The following is a 27797-nucleotide window of genomic DNA, read 5'->3' as shown; positions in this document are numbered from 1 at the left end:
GAGATCTTGGGATGCCTAGTGGCTCAGTGATTGAATGTCTGCCTTTGGCTCAGGTCATGGTCCTGGGGTCCTGGGATCGAGTCCCATGTCAGGCTCTCTGCAGGGAGCCTGCTTCTCCTTCTGCCTATGTCTCTGCCTCTCTCTGTGTGTCTCTCATGAATCAATCAATAAATAAAATCTTTTAAAAAAATAAACTTAAAAAAATAAATAAAATAAAAATAAAATGTGGAGATGTGGTGGGGCACCTAGATGGCTCAGTCAGTTGGGAATCTGGCTCTTGATTTTGGCTCAGGTCATGATCTTGGAGTTGTGAGATCAGGCCCCATGCCAGGCTCTGCAGTCAGTGGGAAGTCTGCTTGGCATTCTCTCTCTCTCCCTTACCCCACCCCCACCCCCACCATGCACATGCACTCTCTTCCACTCTCTCTAAAATAAATAGATAAATCTCTTTAAAAAAAAAACTTATGAATCTAGGATTTATGAATCACCTCTGATTTTAGACTCTACACTACCGTACGCAATCATGGCCAGATATTGCAGGTGATTCAGGCAATTCATCTAGTTGTAATTATAATAAAACTTTCTTTTTTAAAAAAGAAAAAAAAAACTTGGAGCTCTAGTAGCATTGGCTCACATTACCTCTCAGCAACAACATGCTAGAGCCAAAAAACAACTGCCTTCTTTAGCTATAACATGTTTGCCATGGTCCCTACCATCTCTCCCTATGGAATTATATTCACTGTGGCGCACACTTTTTCTTTTGGTACCTGTCTGGGCCCCAGATTTATCTGAGCTCACAAACTCTACTTTCTTAGGAAGTATACAAAGCCAAACTTGGGATGATGCATTGAAGAATGACTAACTTGGGGCCATCTTTATGCTTGCTACCTACATTACAGTGGAATGTGACAGCAAAAAGAGAAAGAATAAAGTGAGTCACAGAAAATAAAGGAAGACCCTTTAGCAGCAAAGCCTCCATTCCCATAAAGCAATTATGGATAAAAGACAAGGAAAAGAAATAACACTTTAAAATAGGGACTGTACACTGAGCATTCTTGATATAATTTTCTTTGCATATATATTTTTGCTTTAGACTGTTACTTGGTGATATAAATTTGAATGGAAAGAAAATCTTAATGGTGTATTTCTGAGTGCAACCATCACCGACCGTGAAATTATAGATGTAGACATGAAATGTTTAATCCAAACAGATAAATTAAACACTTATGAACTCAATAGGGATTTTTGAAGAATTGTCAAGGATTTCTACTTGGTAATTTTCCATGGTTTAATTGGAAAGATGCGTGGGTCTTGCAAGGATGGCTAGAAGTTGCTTTTTAATACTTTAGAGGATTATCTATAACTAAGACAAACATTGAAGTGCAGCTAGGCTGAGCTAAAGCCAAGGCTGAGGCGGAGTAGAGGGCAGTGGTAACATATAGTTCCAGAATCTGTGTGGGATTTAATGGACACTAGTGATCAATTTCTCGTACAGCACTATGGGAAATGCATATACTCAGAGAAATTGTCCACTTTAAAAAATCGAGGGAGAAATAATAAAAATTTAAAACCTTATGGAAAGAAATGTACATAGGAAAGACACTACAACAATGTAGGGAGGAGGGTAAGGAGAACAGAGAAGCAAAAGATAGTCAAGGGTAGTTGTACCAATCTTCCATGGATGAAAGTGGTCATACTGTTACAGAATATCCCTGTTTCTAGTCTCCTTTAAAGTTGTCTGGTTTTCTCCAAGAGCTATGTTTAGAGTGTGGCTCATAATGCATTAGGATCCTTAGGAGTTCTTGCCATTTGAGGACTCTTCTGTGCACTTGAAATTCTATAAGTAACGGACACTTTATATGGTTCTCTCCCTGGCCCTTAGCCGTCACTCACTACAGGTCCTGGCAGGGTCCTAGTGCCCCTGATCCTGACATAGGGAAGAACTTCTACTGGGCTGCTGAATGTAGACCCAGAAGAAGAAAAATGAAAGAGGGTTAGAAATGGAATACCCTGTGAGTAGAAGGTAAGCATGAGTAACAGAATGGAGAGGAATAGCACAAAAGGTGACTAATTTGATGGAGTTCAGTTGAGGAAGGCTGAATTTTTTTACCACGTGTGGAAAAGAGCTTGTGACCATCTCAGCCAGGGATGCTTCCCTACCGTTATCATTTTGGATTGGTCCAGGACATCTTTTATTGCAAGGTGCTGCTTCTGCTTATGGTGGAGGAGCACCAATCAGGCCAATCCTCCTACAGATAACAACTTTAAAAAGTGATCAAAATATAAGTTGATTTTATATATATAAAATATATATATATAAATATATAGTATGAAATCAACTTCCCTAAGTCACTGGTAAGCAACCAAAAGTTGACACTTGGAAGAAGGTAACATCACTGGTGAGTTTCACAGCTCCTTGTCTGAGGGCAAGTCTCTCTTGGTGCCACAAACAGTGACAGATATGGGTACAAACACAAAAGTTAGAAAGTGAGAGTTTCAGGGTTAAGTGTTAATGGACTAAACATTCCAATTAAATGGCAGACATTATTGGAATGGATTTTTAAATTTTAAGACCAACATATACAGCTATAAGAGACATACTTTAAATATGAGGACACAGGGGAAACCTGGGAAGCTCAGCAGTTGAGCGCCTGCCTTGGGCTCAGGGAGTGATCCCAGGATCTGGGATCGAGTCCCATATCGGGCTTCTTGCAAGGAAACTGCTTCTCCCTCTGGCCTCTGTCTCTGCCTCTCTCTGTGTGTCTCTCATGAATAAATAAATAAAATCTTTAAAATAAATAAATACGAGGACACAGATATGTGTAAAGTAAAAATATGGAAGATATGCCGTACAAACAGTAAACGATGAAGAGCAATATTGTTATCAGGATAAGGAATATTGCTAGAGATAAAGAGGGATATTTCGTGATGATAAAGGACTCAATTACTGAAGAAGACATGTCAAATATGTAGGCAACTGAAACAGAGCATCAAAATATATGAAGGAAAAATTGACAAACATAGAAACAGACACATCCACACTCCTAGTTGGAGATTTTGTTGTCTTGCCTCAATAACTAATAAAACTACACCAAAATATCTGAACAGGATTATCAAACATTTTGACACAACTGATATTTATAAAACACTACTCCAACAAATGCAGAATACGCATCCTTTAATGGTCCTGGCAACTCTGAACCCCTCAGGTTCTTGCTGAAGGGGAAAGGCCTGCCATACCCCCGGTGTTCACCACACCACGGTGCCTTCATGGTTAACTATTTAGTCATTCAGAGTGGGCTAGCAGGGTGCTGATGAAACGCACATGGGTAAGCAATTATGGAAGAGGGAAAATGAAATGAGTCAATATACATAAAGCCTTAGATCAGTGCCTGTTGTTTAACTCTGCACTAGTGTCAGATAAAGTTAGAACTATGTAGAAGTGCTGGAAAGATAAAGAGAGCTAGTGTTAGGATAACAAGGTGAAGGGGTGTCCTGGAGAGTGGGTCACAGGGAGGATTACTTCCCTGTGTAGGGAGAACATAGCCCGTACTCTCAGAGCCATGCAGATATCACAAGAGTGACTCCAGCCTGATAAGGAACTACAGGCAGTTCTGGTTCTAGTTGCCTTAGAGAAACTGACTGCTAACTCCCTCTTCCCAGGAGAGAACTGTGAGAAATCCCTGAGGTGACAAGGATGGGTTTGTTTTCATTTGTTGTCGTTTTGCTTTGTTTTGTTTTGTGCTGCCTTGTGTTTTGAGGTCTGGGGTGGATGGAGGGCCCAGGAGGTAGAAAAATAGAACAAAGGTAGCTGCTGGAGGCCTGCTTTTGCTTTTCTCCCACCCTGGGATGGGCATAGGACCTACGTGACCTGGAGACTCAAACCTGTGGCCTAGTGTCCACTGTCCATGCTTCACACACATGTACTTTGCCCTGAGAACCAATGATGCTCCTGGCACATGAACTGAATATGTTGGGTTGGGACATATTATTGGATGTAGCTGCTGTTTTAATTACGGCAAGGGACCAAGAATCCTTGCAGGCCAGTCTAGAAGAGTAAGACTGTGCATGACTCTTGAAATGCCGAACATCCTGAGTGGTGTAACACACCTGCTCTCTTGCCTGTGCCAGGTCCTAAGGGCAAGCATCAGTGGCCTGACGGGAGCCTGAGGAAGGGTACCACTCCCCAGAGAAAGGGGTTCTCTCTCAGCCCCTCTAATTAGAAGTGATTCCTATGACTCCTCTTCTCTTTGTGCAAATGCTTATAAAGCCATAGAATGTGTACCCATGCCAGGCTAAGGCTCAAAGTACATCTGGTAAGTGTCATGCTGAATGGAGAAAAAAATAGCATTACCAAGGTGTCAGGGAGCACCACCACGGGGCAACAGGAGTACCGGAGTAGCCGGCCCATTTTCCAGACGGAAAGGGGCATAATCACAAGCATCAGCGTGAAGCCAAAAAATGCAAACAGGGCCAGTGCCAGAGGGAGGGTCTCTCCTGGAAATGAAAATATAAGGACAAGCTTAGGAGACAACAGTGAAGATGAAATCACAATTCTGGCCTCTCTTGCTTCCCTGGTGTTGGCTTTGCACGTTGGCCAAGACGGCAGATGCCAACATCCTGAGATTTGATGTATGCCTTAGTGACTAAAATTACCACCATTAAAATCATTCTTTTTAGAGTCCAGATTACGGCATTGTTTCCAGAAAGCCTCAGGGAAGATTAAAATCTTTTTCTTGGGAAGGGAAAGGGAGGAGCCTCATGTGTTAAGCCACTAGCTATGTTAGCACGTACCTCGGTGCAGCTGCCAGGAGGAAGGCAGAGTGCCAGGACCCTGGCAGGATGAGGGGGAGGTGCCGGAAGAGAACAGCACAGAAGGGATCTGGGTGGTAACTGGAAACAAAATGTGTTTCACAATTTGCTCTTGGCATTGGCTCACATTATGGAGGAAAGTACTGACTTCAGAAAACAGTCACATTATAATTGCGATATATTGAGTCCCTGCTAGCGTTCTGTAACTTACCCCAGTTCACACAGTAGGGCTGGCTCCAAAGCCCAGGGCCATTCTATGAAGTAAATGTATCAGAAAGTGCCAAGTGTGAGCATCTGGAGATGTAGAAGGGGTAATAGGTTCTGTTCCCCTCTTTCTGTTCTATGTAATGTAGAGCAACTCATGTACCCCTCTAGGTCAGACAACTCGCCCATCTTGTGAAGGGCAGCACAGCCAATGAGGCTGCAGGGAAAATGGTGGTCTCACATATGTGGCTGTGGAAACTGTACTTTGTTTCAAAGCTTTTGGAAAATACTTTGGCAGTACACCCTCAAGAGATAAACAAAACATTCATACCCTTTCATTTATTCCTCTGAATGGATTCCAAAAAATAATTTCAAGGAAGAAAACAATTATATACGTAAAACAGTTCATAGCAACATCTGGACTAGGGCAACAGCCTCATAATCAGTCTCTCTCTCTCTCTCTCTCTGTTTTTTAAAGATTTTATCTATTTATTCATGAGAGACCAGAGAGAGAGAGGCAGAGACGCAGGCAGAGGGAGAAGCAGGCTCCATGCAGAGAGCCCAACATGGGACTCCATCCCAGGTCTCCAGGATCACGCCCTGGGCTGAAGGTGGCACTAAACCGCTGAGCCACCCGGGCTGCCCCCAGCCTCTCTCTCCACCTAAAGTGACATACCTCCACCTCCATGTCCATGTATGCTCTAGTGTGCTTTGTTCATAACACATACCACCAAGTGAAAATATCTCATTTGTTTACTTGTTTATAGCCTGTCTCCCCAGCTAGAGGATATGCCTCTATGAGGACAAGGACTTCCCTGCTACATTCCAGCAATGAGACCAGTACTGGCACATAGTCAATGTTCAATAAGTATTCACTGAATGAATGAATGAATCAATGAACATCATCATCAAAAACAAATGGAAACAGCCTAAAAATAGAAATGATCTAATTACCCCAAAATAGGAGATGATTTAATATATTATAAGACATCAGCATGGTAGCTTAGGAATTCAGCTATTAAAATGGGAATTGGGATATACACAAATTTGTTCACTACAGCATGATTTGTAGTGGTAAGTCTGGAAAGCAAAGAATATATCTATTAGTAGGAGAATGGTTACATATATTTTGGCACATCAATAAATTCACTTATTATGCATCTTCTTTAAAAATGAAGTAGATCCCCATGTACTAATATGAAAAGATGTCTCAATATACTTCTCAGTGAAGACAAGCCACATGCAGAATGGTAAGCACAGTACAGTTCCATTGTGTCTCTGAGCATTGGTATCACACAATGACTAGAAGATTAAATGTCAAACCCGCCAGAGGAAACCTCCTGAGTGACATGGGTGAGAGCAGAGAACATGTACCTCTCACTTTACATATTTCTGGTTGTTTGAATTCTTTAACAAACTAGACTTAAATGATTTTTTTTATTTAAATGATTTTTAAAGTTGTATAAAACGGTAATCAGAAAATTCACATGGAAAACGTGCTGAATGTGATGTTCGTGGAAAGAGCAAGCACAGAGTGTGTGTGCAACACGACTACAAAGTGTGCCTACACATGCAAAGCGGTGGACCAGTCACACCACCTTCAGAGCAATTTGGGAATGGTGGTCCAAATTCTAATGTGTATGCCTCTGACAAAGCAGCTCTACTCCCAGGAATTTATCCTATAAATATATACACACCAGCAAAATGTTCATGTACAAGGTAATTAATTAAAGCATTGGCTATAAAAGTAAAATATTGGGAAAAAAACAAAATGCCCATCAATGAAAGACTAGTTAAATTTGCTATATTTACACACAACAACATACTATGAGGTTGTAAGGAAGGATGAGAAAGTTCTTTATCAAAATGGAAAAATCTGGGATCCCTGGATGGTGCAGCGGTTTGGCGCCTGCCTTTGGCCCAGGGCGTGATCCTGGAGACCCGGGATCAAATCCCACGTCGGGCTCCGGTGCATGGAGCCTGCTTCTCCCTCTGCCTATGTCTCTGCATCTCTCTCTCTCTCTCTGTGACTATCATAAATTTAAAAAAATAAAATTAAAAAAAATGGAAAAATCTATAAGATACATAAAGTAAAAAAGACAAGATCCAAAACAATGCATAGAGTATGCCACTATTTGTGCTAAAAAGAAGAGAAATATATATAAATATTCTCATTTACTTGTTATTCATTTTAAAATCTTTAGGATATACAAAAAACTAATACCTATGGGGGAGGGGCTAGAATTGCAAAGATGGGAAAGAATAGAAAGGAGAGTTTCCAATGTATCTTATACTTTTTGAATCATGTGAAAGTATTAAATTTTTAGAATAATTTTTTAAAATTATACACAAAAATGTCACTTAGTGGTATTTGAGCAGCAGAATTGTGGGATGTGGAGTTTTGTTCTGTTTCTTTTCAAAGGATTTCTTAACACTGTAGGGTTTTAGACTATAAAAAAAAATTCAAGGGATGGGGCACCTGGGTGGCTTAGTCAGTTGAGCATCTGAGGTCAGGTCATGATCTCAGGGTACTGGGATAGAGCCCCATGTCAGGCTCTGCTCTGAGTGCAGAGTCTGCTTAGGATTCTCTATCCCTTTCCCGCTGTCCCTCCCACTTGTGCGCTCTTTCTCTCTCTCTCTCTCTCTCTCTTTCTCTCTTTCTCTCAAATAAATAAATCTTATAAATAAATAAATAAAATTCAAGGGAGAAAAATTAAGTCAAACAGAAGAACTCAAAAAAAAAAAAAAAAAAAAACAGAAGAACTCTACATGCATTGGGTCCCTTCCAGCAGAAAGCAGCGATGATATACAGTGGTGTGGGGGAGCTTCTTGCAAGGACTGAGTCTCATACTCCAGGCTGCTTCTCTGGCACCCCAAGCCCACTCTGGTTCCCAGGCTATTGCCATCAGGGTAAGCCAGCCTTGCAACATTTGGCCTCAAGCCTAGGAGACTTTCAGGAAGAAAGTGTTCCACTCAGCTGCTCAAGTTACCCCAACCAGCCCTAGGGTGAACTCTTGCCTCTAGGGAAATTAGAGGAAAGCACAGATACGCACCCAGCTGGCAGGCAGGTCAGTGAAACCCAGGGGAAATTCAGAACCAGAGGAACCCAGCAGGCAGCCAGGCAGCCACCAGGAGGGGCTGTTGCCTGTGCAGGCAGGACTCCAGGGAAGAGGCAGGCCATCGTACCTTGCACCTTGACACACTCTGCCTGGCTGAAAGGGCTGTGCCGCCCGATGGCCTTCACAAACGTCCGGACTTTCACACAATATGCAGCACCTGGTTCCATGGTTTCCAGGTGCACCGGAATGCCCCTGCTCCTCACCACTTTGACGTGTTCCTTTAGGAAATCAGAAAACAGTTACAACCTGAGTGAGGGAAACAGGACAGGAAAGGGCAAGAGGAGCCAAGGAAGAAAAGTTCTAGATATTTCCTTTCTGGGATGCATATAGAAGGTTCCCTCTCATTCATTCATTCACTTTTTTTTAGGGTTTAAGGTTTTATTTATTTATTTATTTATTTATTTATTTATTTATTTATTTGACAGAGAGACGAAGAGCACAAGCAGGGGGAGAGGCAAAAGGAGAAGGAGAAGCAGACTCCTTGCTGAACAGGGAGCCCGACCTAGGGCTCAATCCCAGGGTCTTGGGATCCTGACTTGAGCTGAAGGCAGATGCTCAACTGACCGAGCTCACCCAGGCACCCCTTGTTCATTCATTCTTATTTCTTTATTAAGCACCTCCCACATGGCAGTTACTATTATAGGCCCTGAGATAGAGCACTGAACAAAACAAAGTCCTGCTCTCATGGAGCTCACGTCAGGGGACACAGACAATTGTGTGACACATGTCAGGTGGTGCAGGGGCTATGAAACAGAAGGAAGCAGAGCAAGGAGGTAGGATGATGAGTAGGCATGAAGCAGAGTGATTAAAACAAGTCCTCCCTGATAGGGTAACATTTACGCAGACACCTGAAGGTGAGAAATCTGACTGAGCCTGGGGGCTTGGCACGACCAGTGCTGCCAGGGGGATCAGCGCACAGGAGCAATGGAGCCAGTAGGATATGTCTCCTCACACATTCATCCATTTACCCATCTGTCCGTCCATCTGTGTACCTCTCTACCTCTACCCACCCACTGAACCCTGTGCTACACATTTGAACCTGTGGAGGCTTGTCTGGGCCAAGCCCCAGTGACTCAGGGTACCCGCTCCTCTCTCAGCACTGGCCCTGCCTGTTACCAAGGGTGGGGAGTGGGCTCCATCCCAAGGAATCTGAGGGAGCTGCATGCTCCCTTCTGCCCAGGTCCTGGTCTGTCCCCCATACTATGCCATCTGCCTGGCTGGCAATGTCATGTCCTACTTCTGGGCCCTCACCCAGCAGGAGTAAATACTGGAAGCCATTATTATTGCTTGCCCCACCTACACATACCACCTTTCAGGGGAAACTAGCCAAACTATAGCCCCTGTTCAATAGGTGATAGGACATGTGTTTTGCCCCTTAGATATTGCTGTGAGGTCAGAGGTAGCCTAGGCCAGCTCTGCCCATAAATCTGTGAAAACCCCTTACTGCATCCTATCCAGACTTACAATAAAGCTCATTTTCCTTGTGCTGACTGGAGTAGCCTTCACAAAGCATCTTGGACAGAGTCTCAGGGTCTGACTATCCCTCAGTTCCTGCTCAAGCTCCAGCTCTTCATTCACTCTGGGAGTGCTGACATCCCACCCAACCCACTCTGCAGTAACTATCCCACAGTAGGATGAGGCAGTGCCCCATCTAGGCATTCTGAATGGCCAACTGGCTGATAATTAGACAGGTTTATTCACAAGCCAGACCCTGGCTCTCTGCCCTGACTTCTGCACCCTACCCTGATACACACCCTTGAGAGGCTTGTGCCAGTTTCACATGCTTTTGAAATCATCTAGATGATCTGGAACACCCTGGTCTCCTGCACCTAAACATGCCAGGGAGAATGGCCGAAAAGACAGGCTGATGAGGAGGAAGAAAGGAATGCCCTGAAAGGTACTATGGATCATACTGTTTGAGTTTAGGGCAAAGAGGCAACCCCCCATATTTCAGCAAATCTGGCCTGAACTTGGGGTGGACCAAGGCAATTCTCTGAAGGGGAGGCTCTAGGATTGTCAGCTGTTCTCATTTCTCCTTTCCCACCCTGCACTCAGGACTGCTCATGCTCAGGCCACCCCTGGACAGGTGAACACTTCAAGGAACAGCTTTCCTTACCCACCCCTCAGTGGTCTGACTCCTTCCCTGAGGCCAGACTCCAAGGCCAAGGCTGGAAGTCTTACCTTGGCATCAGGCTCCCTCCTCCAGTAAGCCACAAGGAACTCAAATTGGGGTCCCAGGTCTTCCAGCTTAATAACCAGGTGGAAGCCATCCTTGGTGACCTCCATCACGGGTGCGGTGAGGATGGCTGTTGGCAAGATGAAGGGAGAATCAAAGCCAGTCCCAGGCAGGACTGGTTTCCGTCCTGAGAGACCAGAACCAAATTATCAGTAGAGACATGCTGGGGTTGTAGGGAAGGGGGGTGTGTAACTTCCCAGCATGCAGAAGCTGGACTGTCATCCCCCTTATCTGAGACTTTGCTTGCTGTGGTTTCAGTTACCTGTGATGGGGAGAGAAACAGATGATCCTCCCTCTGATATATGATCGGAAGGTCAATAGTAGCCTAACAATACCCAGTGCCTGTATCATTCCCCTCACTCCTCCCGAGGCATTTTATCATCTCACATCATCACAAGAAGAAGGAGGGCCAGTACAGCACAATAAGATAACTTTGAGAGAGGAGACCACATTCACATAAGTTTTATTACAGTATATTGTTATCATTGTTCTTCTATTATTGTTGTTGCTAATCTCTTACTGTGCCTAATTTATAAATTTGACTTTATCATAAGTATGTATGTATAAGAAAAAACTCAGTATATGTAGGATTTGGTACTATTCTCAGTTTCAGGCATCCACTGGGGGTCCTAGAACATATCCCCTACAAATAAGGGGGACTACTGTATACCAATACTTTCTTGTATTCAGCATACTCAGTAAATGCATTTTGAATGATGAGCAAATTGTTTTAAGTGACAAAGACTTAACTACAATTCTTTTTTCACTCCTCTCCTTGACCATGATAAAGTCCTCTGCTCCTTCTTCAGGAGGCACACACACTCAAGAAAAGTGACAGTACTCAGGTAAACCTCTCTGTTTTAAAATTTTATAGCCCAGTTCCTCTTTTTCTTTCTTTATTTATTTGGTGGAGGTGCAGAAAGTGCTCCTCACCTTGACTCATCTAAGTGAGCAGATGCCATTTCTTAATGCTTGCATGAGCTCAGGTCTATACAGAACAGTTGGGTCCATTCTTTGCTCATCAGGAATGAACATACCTGCAGGGGCATGTGTATCACTGTAGCTCAAAGAGTGATATATACTGGCTGCTGATGACTTTCAAGCATTAGGAAATCAGCAGCCTGTGAATGGGTTGGCCATTCTATTCTTGGTCCAAGAATTCTTCACTTCCTATTTTTAATGGGAATGTTGGAAAGTCAGAGGATTTTACAAATTCCAGTAGTCAACTCTAGAAATTACACCTTAAGCACAAACACCCATCTTTCACATTGTTGGATCCCAAACAGGGAGGCCAGCAGCCCCTGTGGATTCTTTCCCATCAGCAGACCAAGAACAGAAGGGCATACACAGGCAACCTCCAGTCCCTGGCTACAGATGATGGATCCACACTTGCCTGTCAGATCTAGACACTGCAGGACCAGAAGGGCCACCCCAATTGTTGGCCTTGGCTTGGGAAGTACAGTGGAGTGAGTTCTGAGCTAAATCCTGCACTGGGGTCAGTGGATACTCAGAGGAAAAGCAGTTCCTGGAGGAAGTTTTTGGAGAGCAAAGCATTTCCTGGCATTTGAAGAGCTACCTGGATAGGGGACAGGAGAAGTGAGGAAGTCAGGGACCAACTGTGCAAAACATAACCAGTTCAGAAGCTTCAGTTTTAAGTAAACATTATAAAATTGGATCCTCTCTTCTCCAAATTGATTGAGAATAGAATTAGAGAAAATGACCTAAAGTCATTTTAGTTCAGAGGAACATTCTTGACAGTGTTGGGACAGGAACCTCTGCCCTATGCATTCTATATACTTAGCTCATTTCATCCATCCAGCAAGCATAGGAAGACAAACATGATTCCTGTTGTTCAGATGATGTAACTGAGCCTCAGAGAAGCTACGTGACTTGTCACACAGTTAATGGCCAGAATTTGAGCCCATGTCTTTCCACATTTCTAGCCTCTGCTGGTGGGGTATTAGCCTCCCTATGAGTGGACCTCAAATCCAGCTATCCATGAGAACAACCTGAGGAAATCGTAAACTCCCAGGAACAGAACGCACATAGATCACTTAAATCAGACTCTCTGTGGATAGGCCCTGGACACATGGCTCTAAATCTCTGCCGTGACTGGAATGTGTCATCAAGGTTAAGAACCTCCGCTCTCAGGCAGCCCAAGTGGCTCAGCGGTTTAGCTTAGGGCATGATCCTGGTTACCTGGGATTGAGTCCCACGTTGGGCTCCCTGCATGGGGCCTGCTTCTCCTTCTGCCTGTGTCTCTGCCTCTCTCTCTCTCTCTCTCTCTCTCTCTCTCTCTCTCTCTCTGTGTGTCTCTCATGAATAAATAAGTAAAATCTTTAAAAAAAAGAACCTCTGCTCTCAACAAGGTGTCCCCTTAGGAGTAGGGGAACCTTTTCAGAAGAGCCTTAAAACAAGATTTTTCACATGCCTGGGGAGAAGTTGGGATGGCCTTTTTCAAAGGCAAACGAACAGATTTAATGTCCCTTTAAGAGTGACAATTCCATCCTCACTCTGTAGCTTACTCTACCTCCACAGGGATCACATGGGACGACATCTTTTACCTTCTGGTGCAGGTACAGAGGCTCCTTCCTGTTCCTCAGCTTCTCCAGCAGTAAGATCCTTTCCTGTTTATACTGGTCTTCTCAAGCACAAGTTGTTACTGCGCACCCCTACCCATGTAGTTTTATAAGCACTTGACCTCCATCTGACCTGTACCTTCCTTTCCAACAATAGCTGCCAGTCCTTAGCAATGGTCTTGGCTGGAGCCCCAGACTCTTAGATGCTGAAGAGAGGTAGTTCTGGGTCTTGCTTGGGCACTGCACCCTCCAGTGTCCCTCAGTCTCCTCCAGTGCCTCGCACTGGGATCACACTGAGTCTGCTGTATCCTCTCAGTGCCTGGGGAAAGAGTCCTGGGCAGAGAAACTCACATTTTGCACCAAAATTCTTATTGGTGTCCCATTCTGGTGGTCCCATTCTTGCCCCCACCTCTTCCGTACTCTGCTCTCTGGCTCTAAGCTCTAAGCATCCCTTGGGCAACAATAATATAACACTTACCAATAGCTGAGTGCTATGATAGGATGGCACTGCCCTGACTATTTACATATTTCATCTTATATAGTCCCCGTCACTCCCAGCCAGGCAAACTGTTGCCGTTTCTGCGGGTGAGGAGGCAGGCAGGGTGTCAGCTATCAATGGCTGAGCTGGGATTTGAATCATACCTGACTCTAGAGGGCCAAATTCCCCTTCAAATCTGTCTTAACCTTCCTCAGCCCCTTCCAGCTTGGGCCCCCTGATCTTCTAAATCCTCCTGATTTCTACCCAATCTTATACACTCCTCAGTAACCTTTGACTTATCCTATTGCTATAGATGCTGCCCTAAACCTTCTTTTGTCCTTACTCACAGCAGAGGATCTTCTGCTACATCAAGAAAGCAGAATTCACCAAAGGCCTTTCCCCTGCCTTTCCCATAGCTACAGCCTGGTCATATTATTGCCTTTGCCTGTTCTCAGGGGAGGAGCTCCCTTGCTCCTTCCCCGCCCCTCCACTCAATCCTTCACCTAGCAGCCTCATCACCATCCCAAATATTCCATGAAGCCATTTTCCCAAGGACCCATTTAGGGCCCTCCTTCAGGCTATCAGCAGCTCTTTTCCCTTCCAGGGCACTACCTGCCTGACCACCTATGGGTGCCCTTCCCTCTATTCACTTTTTAAACCCCAAGGCTTCCAGGATCCTGTCCTGGGTTCTCTTTGTCCTCATATCTTGTCCCTGGACAATCTCATTTGCTCCCAAGCCTTTAACTATTAATTCTGGGGTGCCTGGGTGGCTCAGCTGGTTAAGTGTCTGCCTTCGGCTCAGGTCATGATCCCAGGGTCCTGGGATGGAGCCCGGAACCTGGCTCCTTGCTCGATGGGGAGCCTGATCCTCCTTCTCCCTCTGCCTGTTGCTCCCCCTGCTTGTGCTCTCTCTCCTCTCTGTCAAATAAATAAATAAAATATTTAAGAAAAAATTTTGTGTTGTGCCTGAACTTGGCCTGTCTGAGCCCAAGGGCCTGATTTCTAGCTGCCAATCAGATATCTGTAGCATGCTATCTTGTAGGAGCCTCCATCTCAAAGAGCCCAAAGCCAGGAGTGTCTCCTGTTCCTCCTGGGTTCTCTGCCTTGGATGATGTTCTCATCAACCCCAACTGGAAGCTGGACACCGTCATTGTCTCTCCCCACTTCATCTTCCAATAACTCAAGCTCTGTCCTTTCTAACTCAGCCATGTCTCTGGAATGTGCCCTCTCCTTCCTGTCCCCTCACTCACTCCTGAGATCAAGACCAATTTTGGCTCAGCTGGAGTTACAACCCCCTTCTCACTCTTCCCCTGCCCTGCAGACTTGTCCTACTTCAGTTCACTTTCCACACAGCATTCAGAGTAATTAGTGTATAAGATAGACCTGGCCTACACCCTCTCTTCATCCATGACTCCCCTCTGCTGATTTCAACAGGTTTCATGGAAAGCCCTTTACCATGTGACCAGCCTTTGCTCCTGCTGTTCTCCAAACAAACACACCCTTTTTACACACTGGCCATTGTTTGCACTCTGCCATATTTGGCCACCCATCTGGATTTTTGCCATACTTTTTTCTCAACCATTTTCCGGTACTATCACTATAGAAAAGTTATTTATTTCCCAGTTACTGTTTCTGGTAAGTCTGATAAATCTATAGATCCTATTGCACAAAGAAGCTGCGTATGCAGGGAACAAATATCAGGTTAATGAGGTACTAGATGGGAAGCAATGTAAGATTTATTGAGGTGCTATCTAGACAGAAAGAAGCAATCCCAGCTCCATGTCCTCACTTCAGAACAGCTCTCCTTCCATGTTCCCCACCATCTGTAGACCCTGATGGAGACAGCCAGGAATGAGTTTAAAAGTCTCTTTCAGAATGAGAGGGCATGTGCGAAGTAGTTGGTAATTTTTGAAATGGGCCAGTTAGGACTGTTTTTGTTCATGGTGCTCTGGCTTTTCAAGTCTAGTTTGATGCTAACAAGAATCCTGAAAGTCTCAGTGAATGTGGTTCCTGAAGGTGAGGCCAATGGAAGTAGGGGAGTAAGGAGAGAAGTGCCTTACTTGAGTTTCGATTAAAGGGATGCTGCAGAGTGCTCCAGGCTGAGGTCTGTGAGCCTAAGGTGGCCCTGACATGGAGGTTGTATGGCACGGTGGCAGTGATGTCATCAGTGATGTCACATGCAGGACCTTCAGTGGGTGAGCACCAGCTGCTGGGAATCCAGATGTGGCTCATGTACAGGCTTTCATACTCCCTGGCCAAGGAGAGGAGGGCACAGTGTCATTCCAGCCCCTTTAACCCAGGCACAATGACAGGTGCAAGTAACTGCCTCATTCACCTACTTTGGGTCAGCAAAACAAGCATTTTCTCCACACTCCAGTTCCTTCACTCTATTTCCTCACCAACCATCCATTCTTTCTTAGTCCTTTTATCACTAAACAAGGGAAATGGAGGTGTAAACCCCAGTCTGTCCTGGCCTCTCCATCTCTACAGCAACCCCCCTCCCAGTCTCAGTTGCTGTCATCCCTGACCTTGCTGTGGTCTCCTGATTGATCTTCCAGCTTCCACTTCTGCTGTCCTTCAAACCATTCATCACTCAACAGATTGTGACATTTCTCTTCTTAATGGCTTCCAAAGTACTCAGAATGGAATCCAAACACTTCCCTGTGGTCTGTAAGACTCTCTGGCCTTCTCTCTCACTCTGTCCCTAAACATGATATTCCCTCTACACTGGCCTTCTTTTCAGTCTTCCCACATCCTGAGCTCTTGTTACCTTAGGATCTTTGACTACCTATTCACTGTGTCTCAAAAGTTGTATCCCACAATTCACATTGGTTGGCTCCTCCTATCCTTCAGATGGCAGCTTAAACATCACCTGCTCAGAAAGACCTCCCCTGACCACCTAATTAAAAGGCACCTCAGAGTCCACTCTCTATGGCATCAGCCTTTCAGGTATCCTCCTAGCACAGAATACTATCTAAAGTCACCTAGAGCAGTGCTGCCCAATAGAACATGTTCTATACCAGTGTTGTTCATTATGGTAGTCACTAGCCATATATGGCTATCAAGAACTTGATTTGTGACTAGTATGACTGAAAAACAGACACTTTAGTGTAATTTTAATTAATTTCAATTTAAATAGCTATCTGTGTCTAGTGCTACCACACTGGACAATGTAGACCCAGTATATTTATTTATTTACCTTTTTACTGTCTGTCTCCTCTTCTAAATATGTTTCCCATATCTAGAAACCCTGTCAACTGTACCCCAAGCCTAGAAGAATGTCTACACACATAAGTGCTCAGTTTGTATTTACTGTTAATGAAACAGACTGAGTGCCTTCTATGTCCCTGTCCCTCCTCAACAACTCTCAGAACCTGGACACCTGGAGAAAAGCAGACCTGCTTGACTCCAGGTCCAGCTGACCTTTAGGGTCATGATTTATTTTGGCTCCTGTGGGCATGCCCAGAGTCAGGAAAACTGAGGTCTCCTCTCACTTCCAAAGGATATGCATCTCCAATGATTAATCCACCTTAGATCAGAGTCAAATACATTTCTTAAGATTTACTTTAGTATTGGACAGTTGGCTCATTGTTGAAAAGAAGCTCTACCAAAATGTGTTTATATACATTTACATTCCCAGACAGTTCACTGTCAAATCCACAGGACTATTTCCTTTGCTTCTTCAACTGTCCTGATGTCCATGCAGACAGAGGAGGCAGATCATGGGAAATAATCTATCCCTGGGCTCACAAAGTCTCCTTAAGCTTTGGAATGAAGACTCTACCTCCAGGAATCAAATACTCATTAAAGGAAGAAAAATTAGAAACAAAAAAACTCACCCCTGGTACTCAACAAAATAGTATATTATTTCTCCAGGCACAATCACTGGGCTCCATGTCAAGAGATGCTTCATGTTGGTTGATTGTACAGAGAGGTTCTGAGGGGCAGGCAGGACAGCCACTCCATCTGGAATTGAGGCATTTAGACGGGCTGACATTTGGACTCGTATCAGAGGAATGTCACAACTTCAAATTAGTTTCTAATGAAAGGCCTTACGTGTTAATGAACCACAAACAATTCTAATGTCATCATACTTGTGTTGACGCTAAATTTTTGCTGCCATAATTGTAATTCTGCCTTTCATGATAAATGGCATATTAACATTAATAATAATAATAATGGCTAGTATTGTGAGTACTCACTGTGTTCTATCTAGGCCATGTGTTAGATTATTACCTGATTATCTCATGAAATCCTCATGATCATACTGGGATGTACAGACCATTGGTTTCTCCATTGTACAAATGAGAAAACTGAAGCACATTATTTACAGCTTTTATGTCTGATCCACTTAGATGTAGGCCTTGACTCTGCCACTTGCTAACCATGTGACCAAACCCATGCAGACCCCTGCCACTTTCTCCTCCTGCTTTGCCATCATCGGGTGCCAAAACATATTCCTTCACATCCCCCAAGAAGCCAAATGGGGTATCAGCTCCCTGCTGGGAAGTGCAGGCTTAGGCCTGCTGTGGAAGGAATACAATCCCAAAGGGCACCAAGCCAAGTTAGAGATTCTACCCCAGGCAGACCGCAGACCCCTGAGCCAGTTGGGATCCAAGTAACTCCCACATAGGTGTGTGTGGTGTGCCCAGAGTGTGCACACAGTGGATCCGTGGTTTTCATGCAGAATCAAAGAGACCTGTGAAACTGAACCTATACTAAGGAGATGGGCAGTCCTGGGGCTCATCTTTGCATGCAGCCCAGGGTGCAGCCTGGATCTTCTTCTATGGTCCTTTTCCTCCCACTTTTACACACTTCTGTTTTAATGCCTAACACCTGCCTCCTTTGCTGTTACAACTGCAGTGATAACATCGGTAGCACAGTGGGGGAGGAACTGGGGCCCTCATCCAGAGCCTTTTCATCTCTGTGCCTGTCTCCAGATTGGCACCTGTTGTTCATTATCAAGCCTTGTGACCACAAGGGGATGAGGGGCTGCTGGGGATATCCCGCCTATGCCCTTCCTTCTCTGATGTAGAACCCTGGTGATCTATGTCCATCTCATTCACAGTATCCCCAGCCAGCCCTGCAAGGAAACACCTGGGTTACCCACAGGGAAGCTTCCTGCCTGCCTCACTCAACTTTGTAATCACCCAAAGGATGAAAAGGAAAAGAGCCAGATACAGGGGGGATGGCTCAGGGGAGTGGGGCATGATCCTCTCCAACATCTTTCCTCTGGTAAAGTATACAACACATTTCTATAGTTAGAAATGTGGGTATTACATAGCTATGTAAATATACAACTATAATTAGTAATTTTTTAAATCTTAAGAATGAAATCTTCAGGCCCAGATGGTTTCATTGAAGAATGCCACCAGATATTAAAAAAAAAAATTAACACCAATTTTATACAATCTCTTCAAAAAAATAGAAGAGAAAAATTCTCCAATTTATCTTATGAAGCCAATATTACCCTGAAATCATAATCAGACAAAGATAGTACATATTTTTAAAACAAAAACAAAATCCAACAAAATAATATATCTCATGCATTTAGATGCAAAAATCTTCAACAAAATGCTAGCAATCCAAATTCAGTAATATATAAAAAAGATCATACACCACGACCAAGTAGGATTTATTCCAGGTGCAAGGTTAGTTCAACATTTGAAAATCAATTAATGCAATCCACCATATCAATAAATGAAAAAAAAAATCAGTCATATCAACTGACACAGAAAAAGTACCTATAAAATCTAACACTCATTCTTAACGTAAAAAAGAAAACATCTCTCTTCAAGTTAAGAACAGCAGGTAGTTATCTCATTTTGATAAAAACCATTTACAAAAACCCTAGAGCCAGTATCTTAATGACAAAAGACTAAATGCTTTCCCCCTAAAACCAGGAACAAGGCAAGGATGTTCACTCTCACCACTTTTATTCAACATAGTACTGCAAGTCCTAGCAACTGCCATAAGGCAAACAAAAGAAGTAAAAGGCATTACAGATTGGATGAAGTAATGAAACTTGTGTCTGCAGGTGACATGATAGGGTATACAGAAAATCACATGAAATTGGGGCACCTGGCTGACTCAGTCAGTAGATCATGCAACTCTCAATCTCAGGATTGTGAGTTTGAGCCCCACATTGGGTGTAGAGAATACTTAAAAAATTCAAATCTTTAAAAAAGAAAGAAAGAAAATCCCATTGAATCTACAAAAAACCAAATCAAACAAAAACCTCCTAAAACTAATAAATGAGTTCAGCAAGTTCATAGCATACAAGAGAAACAAAAAAAAAAAATTGTACTTCTACATATTAGCAATGAACACTTATATACCAAAATTTAAAATACTATTTACAATCACTGAAAAAAAAATTCTTAGGCATAAACCTAGCAAAACACATCTAGGATTTATATGGTGAAAACTCTACAGTGCTAGTAAAAGATTTCAAAGGAAATCTAAAAAAATGGAGATACATACTGAGTTAATGCATTGGACAATTCAACATAATTAAAATGGTAATTTTCCCCAAATTGGTATACAGATTTAATGTAATTCCTATCAAAGCCCATCAAGGGTTTTTTATAGATATAGACAAGTTTTTTCTAAAATATATAAGAAAAAGTAAAGGAACTAGAATAACTAAGACAACTTTGAAAAATAACAAAATGAGAGGAATAAATCTACCCAATTTCAAGACTTATAGTAATTGGGAAAAACTAAAAAGACTAAACTAAAAAGACACAGATTAACGAAACAGAATAGAGATCCCAGAAATAGACCCACACAAATATGTTCAACTGATTTTTGACTAAGGTACAAAAGCAATTCAGTAGAGGAAGGGATAGCTTTTCAACAAACAGTACTAGAGCAGTAGGACATCTGCAAGACAATAATAATAAATCTCAGCCTAAATTCCTCACTCAAAGTAGATCATAGACTTAATGTAAAATTCTAAGACTTTTAAGAAAAAAACATTTAAAAAATCTTCAGGTCTAAGCAAAGAGTAAACACCAAAAGCAAGATTCATAAAAAGAAAAGTTTATAATTGAGGGGATCCCTCGGTGGCTCAGCAGTTTGGAGTCTGCCTTCAGCCCAGGGCATGATCCTGGAGTCCCGGGATCAAGTCCCATGTCGGGCTCCCTGCATGGAGCCTGCTTCTCCCTCTGCCTATGTCTCTGCCTCTCTGTGTGTGTCTATCATGAATAAATAAATAAAATCTTTAATAAAAAAAAAAGAAAAGTTTATAATTGAACATCATCAAAATTAACCCTTTGCTCTGCTAAAGAACCTATTTAAAAAAGAGAAGACAAGCTACAGAATGGGAGAAAATATTTGCAAGCTGTGTATCTTCACAAAGGACTCATGTCTAGAACGATAAAGAACTCTCAAAATTCAATAGTATAAAAGCAGAATTAGAAAATAGGCAAAAGACATGAAGAGACATTTCACCTAGAGCACATACAGATGGCAAAAAAGTACATGAACAGATGTTTAACATCATTAGCTATTAGGAAAACGCAAATTAAAACCACAATAAAAATAGCACTACACAGCTATCAGAATGGCTAAAATCTTTAAAAACAACAAAACCAAATCCTGGTGAGGATGCAGAGAAACTAAATCATTCATACATCGCAGGCAGGAATGTAAAATGGTATTAGCCACTCTAGAAAATATATTTGCAGTTTCATGTAAAACTAAACTTGTAATTACTATATAACCCAGCAATTTCACTCTTGGGCATTTATCCCAAAGAAATGAAAACTTATATCACAAAAGATCTGCACATGAATATCCACAGACAAACTGGAATCAGCCCATATGTCCTTCAAGAATTAAATGGTTAAGGATACCACCTCACACTAGTGAGAATGGCTAAAATTAATAAGACAAGAAACAACAAATACTGGAGACGATGTGGAGTAAGGAGAACCCTCTTGCACTGTTGGTGGGAATGCAAACTGGTACAGCCACTCTAGAAAACAGTGCAGAAGTTCCTCAAGAAGTTAAAAATAGAGCTACCTTATGACCCAGCGATTGCACTACTGGGTATTTACCCCCAAAGATACTGATGTAGTGAAACATTAGAACACCTGCACCCCAATATTCATAGCAGCAAAGTCCACAATAACCAAATTGTTGAAGGAGCCATGACGTCCTTCAACAAATGAATGGATAAAGAAGATGTGAGATATATATATATATATATATATATATATATATATATATATATACACAATGGAGTATTACTCAGCAATCAGAAAGGACAAATACCTAACATTTGCCTCGATGTGGATGAAACTGGAGGGTATTATGCTGAGTGAAATACATCAGTCAGAAAAAGAGCAATCATCATATGGTTTCATTCATATGTGGGATATAAGAAATAGTGAAAGGGACCATAAGGGAAGGGGGGGAAATTCAGTGGGGAAAAATTAAAGAAGACAAACCATGAGAGACTCCTAATCGTGAAACAAACAAAGGATTGCAGAAGGGGAGTAGGGTGGGGGGGATGGGGTGACTGGGTGACAGGCACTAAGGAGGGCACTTGATGGGATGAGCACTGGGCATTATACTATATGTTGGCAAATTGAATTTAATTTTTTTTTTTTAAAGAGCTAAATGCTTAAACAAACTATGCTATATCCACCCATGGAATACTATTCAGCAATAAAAAGGAACAAACTAATGATACACAAAATAATTTAGGAAATCTCAGGGAACTTTGCTGACTGAAAAAAGTCAATCCCAAAAAGTTACATATTATATGATTCTATTTATATAACATTTTTGAAATGATAAAAGTTTGCAAATGGAGAACAGATTAGTGATTGCTAGGGGTTAGAAACAGAAGGGAAGGGAGGGAGTAAGAGGAAGGAGGTATAGTTATAAAAGGCAATAGGAGGTATCATTGTGATGTTGGGATAGTTCAGTATCTTGACTGTGGTAAAAATACACAAAGATACACACATTTGTGCACATGCACATACATACACAAATGAGTACAAGTAAATCTGGAGAAATCAGAATAAGATGGGATTGTATCAATGATGTCAAAATTCTGGTTGTGATATTGTGCTATCCTTCTGCAAAATGCCACTTGAGGGGAACCTGGGATCCCTGTATTATTTCTTATAATTGCATGTGAATCTAGAATTTCCTCAACAAATTTTCAGTTAAAAAAATACAACTATGAGGGATCCCTGGGTGGCGCAGCGGTTTAGCGCCTGCCTTTGGCCCAGGGCGCCATCCTGGAGACCCCTGATGGAATCCCACGTCGGGCTCCCGGTGCATGGAGCCTGCTTCTCCCTCTGCCTGTGTCTCTGCTTCTCTCTCTCTCTCTCTCTCTCTCTCTCTCTCTCTCTATCATAAATAAATTTAAAAAAAATACAACTATGATGTCATCATACCTAAAAAATATAGCATTAATTCTGATTATCTGAATGATGGGATACATTTTATTTTTATGATAGTCACACAGAGAGAGAGAGGCAGAGACACAGGCAGAGGGAGAGGGAGAAGCAGGCTCCATGCACCGGGATCCCGACGCGGGACTCGATCCGGGGTCTCCAGGATCGCGCCCTGGGCCAAAGGCAGGCGCCAAACCGCTGCGCCACCCAGGAATCCCAGTGGGATACATTTTAAAAGATCATGATGAGGACGCCTGGGTGGCTCAGTCGTTGAGCATCTGTCTTTGGCCCAGGGAGTGATCCCGAGTCCTGAGATCGAGTACCGCACTGGGCTTCCTGCATGGAGCCGACTTCTCCCTCTGCCTGTGTCTCTGCCTCTCTCTGTGTCTCTCATTAATAAATAAATAAAATATTTTAAAAAATAGAATAAATTAAAGATCATGATGAGATAAACTCAGTATGAAAATGAACCTAGGAAAAATGTAAAGTTCTACAATTAGATCTAGTCAATTAAATCAGTGAAAGAGACCTGTTTAGGGAGGGTGATTTGATGATTAGGGCACTCAGGATTTAAGCAACACACCCTGAGGTTGAATTACTGGGTATATCTTTCTTCATGAGGGGGCACCTAGGCAGGAAAACAGCAAAAGATGTCCCAACCTTTAAGTGGCTCCATTATGTTAGTGCAATAATTTGCACTTGTGTGAATCCCTTCTACTTGTGAATTTCCAAATCTAATTTGATTATGAACACAAAACACTCAGTGTCATTACTGTATCAAGATGAAAACTGCTGCTTCTTGGGGCACCTGGGCAGCTCTATCAGTTAAGCATCTGCCTTCAACTCTTGATCCCGGATTCCAGGGATCCAGCCCAGAGTCAGGCTCCCTGCTCAGTGGGGAGTCTGCTTGCCCCTACTCCTACCCCATCCTCTCCCTTCCCCCTATCTCCTCCCTTCTCCCTATCCTCTCTCCAACTCCTCCCGTCCCCCTTGCTTGTGGGCTCTCTCTCTCTCTCTCAAACAAATAAATAGATAAAATCTTAAAAGAAAAAACTACTGCTTTTTTCTGAGCCCTAAAGGCAACATCCTTAATATCCTGTTATTTCTATAGTGTATTCTAAATTTCATCTTTGTTTTACTCATGTTTATGTAGCACATATACACTGGGTATGAGATGGAAAAACAATAATGCCCATGAACTACTGATGCCATTTAAAAGAGTTACCTAGGAAGTATCATGGCACTGCATGAGGAAGGATTTGTTTTCTGCTAGGACACGAAATAGGATATAGGAAATGACTCTATGAAATGGGAACTCAAGCTGGTAGTGACTCTTTCTACTGTCAAAGGGCTAAAAAAATCCTGTCCCACTGTTACAGAATGCTGACTCTGGACTTGAGAAGACAAAGAGAGAAAAAAAAAAACACAAAACTTTGTTATCCACACAGCATTCTCATTAACAAGAAGTGTCATCAATCAGCCAGGAGCAATGTGTATTGAAGTCTCTGAAGAAACCAGTTAATAAAGACTCTACCTGATGTAAATTGGCAAATGCAAAAACGAAGAATACAACTGATCCTTGAACAAGGGGTTGAACTCTGCAGATCCACTTACCCACAGATCTTTTTTTTTTTTTTTATAAATACAGTACTATAAATGTGTTATCTCTTCCTTATGATTTTCTTTTGTTTTTTAAGATATTTATTTATTTATTTATTTATTTATTTATTTATTTATTCATGAGAGACACAGAGAGAGAGGCAGAGAGAGAGGCAAAGGAAGAAGCAGACTCCCCATGGGGAGCCTGATGCAGGACTCAATCCCAGAACCGCAGGATCACGACCTAAGCCAAAGGCAGATGCTCAACCACTGAGCCACCCAGGTGGCCTTCCATTTGATTTTCTTAACATTTTCTTTTCTGTAGCTTACTTTATTAAAATAATAGAGTATAATATATATAGCATACAAATTATGTTAATGATAATGTTTGGTAAGACTTCTGGTCAATAGGGGATCCCTGGGTGGCTCAGCGGTTTGGCACCTGTCTTTGGCCCAGGGCGCAATCCTGGAGTTCTGGGATTGAGCCCACGTTGGGCCCCGGCAAGGAGCCTGCTTCTCCTTCCTTTGCCTCTTTCTCTCTCTGTGTGTGTCTATTATAAATAAATAAATCTTAAAAAAAAAAAAAAAAAGACTTCTGGTCAATAGTAGCCTATTAGTAATTAAATTTTGGAGAAGTCAAAAGTTATATGGGGGCTGGGGCGCGTGGGTGGCTCATTGGTTAAGCATTAGACTCCTGATTTGGGCTTAGATCATGATCTCAGGGTGGTGAGATCAAGCCCTGAGTTGGGCTTCACGCTCAGCAGGGAGTCTGCTTCTCTCATCTCTGCTTCTACCCCCTCTCATGCTCTCTTTCTAAAATAAATAAAGTGTTTTTAAACAAAATCTAAAAAAATGAAAAGTTTTACTGGGTTTTCTACTGCATTGGGACTGGTGTGTTGTTTAATGCTCAACTGTATAGTCAAGGGGCCAGAGGCGAGTAAATTTGAGGTGTGGACAGGTGTGTGACAGATTAGCCACAGTGAGGAGGGTGCAAAATCTGAAAGAATTGTATCTTCAGCCATGTTGGATGAGGGTTCTCACCATAGTTGGGGAGAGATGCTGAAACTCCCTGTATCATCTTTTGATTCCTTGTAAATATTTATGCTTTTATTTCTATAGAAAATTTATTGTTCTCATTCTAGCAGTCTCACTCAAGTATCTTAAGAAAGACCACTGGGTGGAGCCTCTTTGGTGATGTTTCCAATAGAGTCTTGAGCCTGGTGACCATGACCTGACTATTAAGATTCAGAATGGGCAAAACTAAGCAACATATTTTGCACAGAGCTTCATTCACAATGCTGATCCCTCTCTCTCTCTCTCTCTCTCTCTCTCAGCCTATTAAGTGTTCTATTGCTTTTGTAACAAATTACTACAAATTTAGCATCTTGTAAAACAACACAGATTTATTATATTGCAGTTCTGTAGATCAGAAGTCTCCAGGGGAAAAAAAAAAAAAAAAAAAAAAAGAAGTCTCCAGGGGCCTGTGAGTTGGCAGGACTGCATTTGTTCTAGAAGCTTCAGTGGAGAATCTGTTTCTTTGCCATTCCAGCTTCTAGAGGCTGCCTACATTCTGCTCAAGGCTCCCTTTCTCCATCTTCAAAATCAACAATGGTTAATTAAGTCCCTTTCATGCTTCAAATTTCTCCTGCCTTCTCTTCTGTCTTCCCATCTCTCTCTCTCATTGAATCCAGAAAAGATTCTCAGTTTTTAAGGAATCTTGTATTGGGCCTATCCTAAAAATCCAGGATCATCTCCCAATCTCAAGGTCCCACACATAATATTAATCACATCTTTAAATTCCTTTTTTCCAGTGTTGCCTGGGTGACTCAATGGGTTAGGCATCTGCCTTCAGCTCAGGTCACGATCTCAGGGTCCTGGGATCGAGACCCACATCAGGCTCCCTGTTCAGCGGGTCCTCCTTTTCCCTTACCCTCTATGCACCACCACCGCCATCCTCCTCAACCCACCACAGCTTGTGCTCTCTTTCTCAATAAAGTTCCTTTTTCCATTGAAGGTAACATATCACAGGTTCCAGTAATTAGAACGTGTATATCTTTGGAGGACCTTTTTTTTTTTTGCCTACATCATGGGGCTTGCCCTATAAAGGATATAGGCATAATAAACTGATACTATGCTCTAAAATTCCTCCCTCAAATTTAGTCAATTATTGTAAGAGAATTACTTTGTATGTGACAAGAAGAAGAAAAGACCAATGCTGAGCTAGGACATGGCTAAGCAGGCTGCTGGCATCACTTGCTGCTTGAGTAACCAGTGCCTATATCCCAGCTTCAAAAGGTATGTAAATAAATTCATGCCTCAGGAAAGTGATAAATTACTTCATCTATCACTTTGGATCTTCTATCACTGTGGATCATCTTTGGATCAGCAGCATCACATTACACAAAGACTTATAAGAAATGCAAAGTCTCAGGTTGCCTGGGTGGCACAGTGCATAAACCAACCTCACTCTTAGTTTCAGCTAAGGTCATGATCTCAGGGTTGTGAGATCAAGCCCTGTGCCCAGCCCCAAGTCGAGCTCCATGCTCAGCGGGGAGTCTGCTTCTCTCCCTTTCCCTCTGCCCCTCTCATCCTCTCAATTAAATAAATCTTAAAGAGAAAAGAAAAGAAATACAGGCGGCAACCAATGTCTTACTGAACCAGAATCTGCATTTAACAAGATCCTCAGGTAATTCACCTGCACATTAAAGTTTGAGAAACATGGGTCTAGGGGTCATTCTTAATCTTGGCTGCCCATTACAATCACTAAGGAAATGGTTTTGTTTGTTTGTTAAATTTTATTTTTTTAAAGCCTTTATTTATTTATTTTGAGAGAGAGTAAGCAGGGTGAGGGACAGAGGCAGAGAGAAAATCTCAAGAAGACCCCACACTGAGTGTGGAGCTCCATGAGTGGCTCAATCCCAGGACCCCAAGATCATGACCAGAGGTAAAATTAAGAGTCGGTTGCTTAATAGACTGAGCCACCCAGGTGCCCCTGTTAGGATTAATTTTAAAATAATTTCAGATTTAGGGGCACCTAGGTGGCTCAGTTGGTTGGGCATCTGGCTCTTGATTTCAACTCGGGTCATGATCTCTGTGTAGTGGCATGGAGCCTCATAATGGGCTCCCTGCTCAGCGGAGGAGTCTGCTTAAAGATTCTTTCCCTCTGCCCCTCCCCCCACTCACTCATGTGTGTTCTCTCTCTCATAAATAAATCTCAAAAAAGAATAATTTCAGGATGACTGGGTGGCTCAGTGGTTGAGTGTCTGCCTTCTGCTCAGAGCATGATCCGAGGGTCCTGGGATTGAGTCTTGCATCAGGCTCCCTGCAGGGAGCCTGCTTCTCCCTCTGCCTAGG

General features: G+C 42.7%; 1 protein-coding gene across 2 annotated transcripts in view; it reads right to left on the bottom strand.

Moving 5' to 3' along the window:
* Positions 1-27797, bottom strand: part of IL20RB (interleukin 20 receptor subunit beta) — a 37398-nt gene that overhangs the window by 3291 nt on the left and 6310 nt on the right. The window contains exons 2-6 of one of the 2 annotated variants that reach the window (XM_041734306.1): positions 17268-17394; positions 15489-15679; positions 10317-10441; positions 8203-8353; positions 4355-4497 (exon numbers count right to left, since the gene is read on the bottom strand). In XM_041734306.1, the coding sequence (XP_041590240.1) occupies positions 4355-4497; positions 8203-8353; positions 10317-10441; positions 15489-15679; positions 17268-17394 (737 nt within the window). The remainder of the gene's footprint in view (positions 1-4354; positions 4498-8202; positions 8354-10316; positions 10442-15488; positions 15680-17267; positions 17395-27797) is intronic. The other variant, XM_041734307.1, reaches the window with a different exon arrangement.

This window comes from Vulpes lagopus, chromosome 19 (genome assembly GCF_018345385.1).
Source record: "Vulpes lagopus strain Blue_001 chromosome 19, ASM1834538v1, whole genome shotgun sequence".
Lineage (NCBI taxonomy): Eukaryota > Metazoa > Chordata > Mammalia > Carnivora > Canidae > Vulpes > Vulpes lagopus.
This window is presented reverse-complemented; position numbering and strand designations above follow the sequence as displayed.